At 54.6% G+C, this 3,484-nt stretch overlaps 1 protein-coding gene across 1 annotated transcript in view; it reads left to right on the plus strand.

The window, feature by feature from the left end:
• Nucleotides 1–2,963, plus strand: part of LOC128354708 (hamartin-like) — a 9,406-nt gene extending 6,443 nt beyond the window's left edge. The window contains exons 9-14 of the mRNA XM_053314884.1: nucleotides 1,110–1,220; nucleotides 1,290–1,412; nucleotides 1,490–1,677; nucleotides 1,849–1,962; nucleotides 2,429–2,713; nucleotides 2,876–2,963. Coding sequence (XP_053170859.1) covers nucleotides 1,110–1,220; nucleotides 1,290–1,412; nucleotides 1,490–1,677; nucleotides 1,849–1,962; nucleotides 2,429–2,713; nucleotides 2,876–2,963 — 909 coding nt within the window. The remainder of the gene's footprint in view (nucleotides 1–1,109; nucleotides 1,221–1,289; nucleotides 1,413–1,489; nucleotides 1,678–1,848; nucleotides 1,963–2,428; nucleotides 2,714–2,875) is intronic.
• The last annotated feature ends 521 nt before the right edge of the window (nucleotides 2,964–3,484 follow it).

The following is a 3,484-nucleotide window of genomic DNA, read 5'->3' on the forward strand; positions in this document are numbered from 1 at the left end:
CCGGTCGGCCACCCCGACAATGGAGGCACGGAACATGGCCCACTCGGACTCAATGTCCCCCGCCTCCCCCGGTACGTGGTCAAAGCTCTCCCGGAGGTGGGAGTTGAAGCTCTCTCTGACAGGAGACTCTGCCAGACGTTCCCAGCAGACCCTCACAATGCGTTTGGGTCTGCCAGGTCTGACCGGCACCCCCCCCCCCCCACCATCGGAGCCAACTCACCACCAGGTGGTGATCAGTTGACAGCTCCGCCCCTCTCTTCACCCGAGTGTCCAAGACATGCGGCCGCAAGTCCGACGACACGACTACAAAGTCAATCATCGAACTGCGGCCTAGGGTGTCCTGGTGCCAAGTGCACATATGGACCCCCCCCCCCCCCCTTATGCTTGAACATGGTGTTCATTATGGACAACCTGTGACGAGCACAGAAGTCCAATAACAGAACACCCCTCGGGTTCAGATCAGGGGGGCCGTTCCTCCCAATCACACCCTCCAGGTCTCACTGTCGCTGCCAACGTGAGCGTTGAAGTCCCCCAGCAGAACGAGGGAATCCCCAGAGGGAGACTCTCCAGCCCCCCCCCCCCCAAGGAGTCCAAGAAGGGTGGATACTCTGAGCTGCTGTTTGGACCATAGGCACAAACAACAGTCAGGATCCGTCCCCCCACCCGAAGGTGGAGGAAGGCTACCCTCTCGTCTACCGGGGTAAACTCCAACATACACGCACCAAGCCGGGGGGCAATAAGTATTGCCACCCCTGCCCGGTGTCTCTCACCAGTGGCAACTCCAGAGTGGACGAGAGTCCAACCCCTCTGGAGGAGACTGGTTCCAGACTGGTTCCAGACTGGTTCCAGAATGGTTCCAGACGGGTTCCAGAGCCCTTGCTGTGCGTCGAGGTGAGGCCGACTATATCTAGCCGGAACTTCTCAACCTCGCGCCCCAGCTCAGGCTCCTTCCCCACCAGAGAGGTGACGCTCCACGTCCCTAGAGCTAGCTTCTGCAGTGCTGTGATTGGCTGTATGTAAACCACCTGTGCTGTGATTGGCTGTATGTAAACCCCCTGTGCTGTGATTGGCTGTATGTAAACCCCCTGTTCTGTGATTGGCTGTTTCAGACCGAGCTGCAGGAGTGTCAGAGCGGGCTGAAGGATGTGGAGGCGGAGCTTCAGAAAGCCAATAACAAGGCTTACAATGCAGAACACCAGCTGACCCAGCTGTCACTCAAGGTGAGGAGAGCTCCTATTGGCTGAGCCGGCTGTCCGTCACAGTGAGTGAGTAACGGTTCTGTGTTGCAGCTGTGCAGCAGCGAGCAGCTCCAGAACCAGATCTACATGCTGAACCAGCAGCTGGTTCTACTGAGAGAGACCAACAGAACCCTGAGAGAACAGCTGGAGGCCGGAGACAAAGACTGCAGCACCGTAAGAACACAGAACACATAGAACACATAGAACACATAGAACATAGAACATATTATATGTGTGTGTGTGTGTGTTAGGAGGCCACCATGCTGCAGTGCAGTGTGGGTCGGGAGTACCAGCGGCTGAAGGACTCTGAGGTCCAGCAGAGACAGAAGCTGGAAGCAGCCAATCACAGGATAGCAGAGCTGGAGACCCAGCTGACCAAGAAGGACCAGCTGATCCTGGACCAGAAGAAGCTGCTGGAGGACACCAAGAACCACAGCAGGTAGAGTCCAGCAGGAACTCTGTTAGAACCATCATTAAACTACCTGAAGTCCTGGTCCTGGTCTGACTGGTCCCGGTTCTGGTCTGACTGGTCCTGGTTCTGGTCTGACTGGTCCTGGTCCTGGTCTGACTGGTCCTGGTCCTGGTCTGACTGGTCCTGGTTGTGTTTCAGGGCGGAGCTGTCGGCCTGTGAGAGTCGCTGTGTGGGTCTGAGGAGGATCACTCAGAGTCTTCAGACTGAGATGCTTCAACTGTACAGTCAGACGCACCTGGAGCCCTGCAGCAGGTAACAGTGATGTCATACCTGAGTGATGTCACATCGGAGTGATGTCACACTAGAGTGATGTCACACTAGAGTGATGTCATACCTGAGTGATGTCACACCGGAGTGATGTCACACCGGAGTGATGTCACACTAGAGTGATGTCACACTAGAGTGATGTCACACTAGAGTGATGTCATACCTGAGTGATGTCACACCGGAGTGATGTCACACTAGAGTGATGTCACACCTGAGTGATGTCACACCGGAGTGATGTCACACAGGAGTGATGTCACACCGGAGTGATGTCACACATGAGTGATGTCACACCTGAGTGATGTCATACCCGAGTGATGTCACACCCGAGTGATGTCACACCTGTTTTTAATTTAGTAAGCATTAAATGATCAGAACAGAGGACACAGCTGATGATGTCTGTGATGTCATGTGATGTCATGTGATGTCATGTGATGTCATCTCTCTCCCTCAGGCCAAACGGCAGCGAGGCCTCACCTGTCGCTCAGGACATCCAGAAGCCCCGCCCCCCCTCTTCTTCTTCTGTGGGTATAATAAACGGAGGCGTGGCGGCGCTCTCCACCTCCCCGCTGCACCTCCTCTCCTGCTCCTCCTCCCCCCTCTCCCTCTCCCCCATCGACTCCCCGCTGGCCGTCGGCTCCTTCCTGGAGCAGCGGGCGCGCCAGCTGTTCAGACCGGCCAATCAGGGCCAGGACGAGGAGGTGGAGGAGCAGGAGGAAGAGGAGGAGGAGCAGGAGCAGCAGCAGGAGGAGGAAGAGGAGGAAGAGGAGGAGGCCCAGCCAGGGAGCCCTCCTCTGGGTCAGGAGGCGGAGGAGGCGTCGCTCCTCACAGGAAGCCTCCTCATGGAGCCTCCTCCTCCTCCTCCTCTTCCTCCTCCTCCTCCTCGGCCTCCAGCTGTCAGTCTGCCTGAAGACCTGACGCTCGCCGTGCGCCAGCGCAGACACGAGCTGAGCATCATGGACTACGACGAGACGCTGCCCGAGTACTGAGGGGGGGGCAGGAGGGCAGGGGGGGGGGGCAGGAGGGCAGGAGGAGGGGGGGGGGGGGTAGAACCTCACAGTGTTTGTGATCACTCTCATCAGAACATCAGGACCTTCTGTCTCTCTGATTATAAATAAATGTATTTTTATAAAGACCGGAACCAGAACTACACGTTAATACACCAGAACATAGAACATAGAACATACAGACCACAGAACATACAGACCATACAGACCATACAGAACATAGAATATACATGACATACGGAACATAGAACACACAGAACATACAGAACATATAGAACATACAGAACATACAGAACATATAGAACATACAGAACATACAGAACATATAGAACATACAGAACATACAGAACATATAGAACATACAGAACATACAGAACACATAGAACACACAGAACACACAGAACATACAGAACACATAGAACACACAGAACATACAGAACATACAGAACACATAGAACACACAGAACATACAGAACATACAGAACATAGAACATACAGAACAT

The sequence above is a fragment of the Scomber japonicus genome, unplaced genomic scaffold (assembly GCF_027409825.1).
Source record: "Scomber japonicus isolate fScoJap1 unplaced genomic scaffold, fScoJap1.pri scaffold_473, whole genome shotgun sequence".
In the NCBI taxonomy this organism is placed as follows: Eukaryota; Metazoa; Chordata; class Actinopteri; order Scombriformes; family Scombridae; genus Scomber; species Scomber japonicus.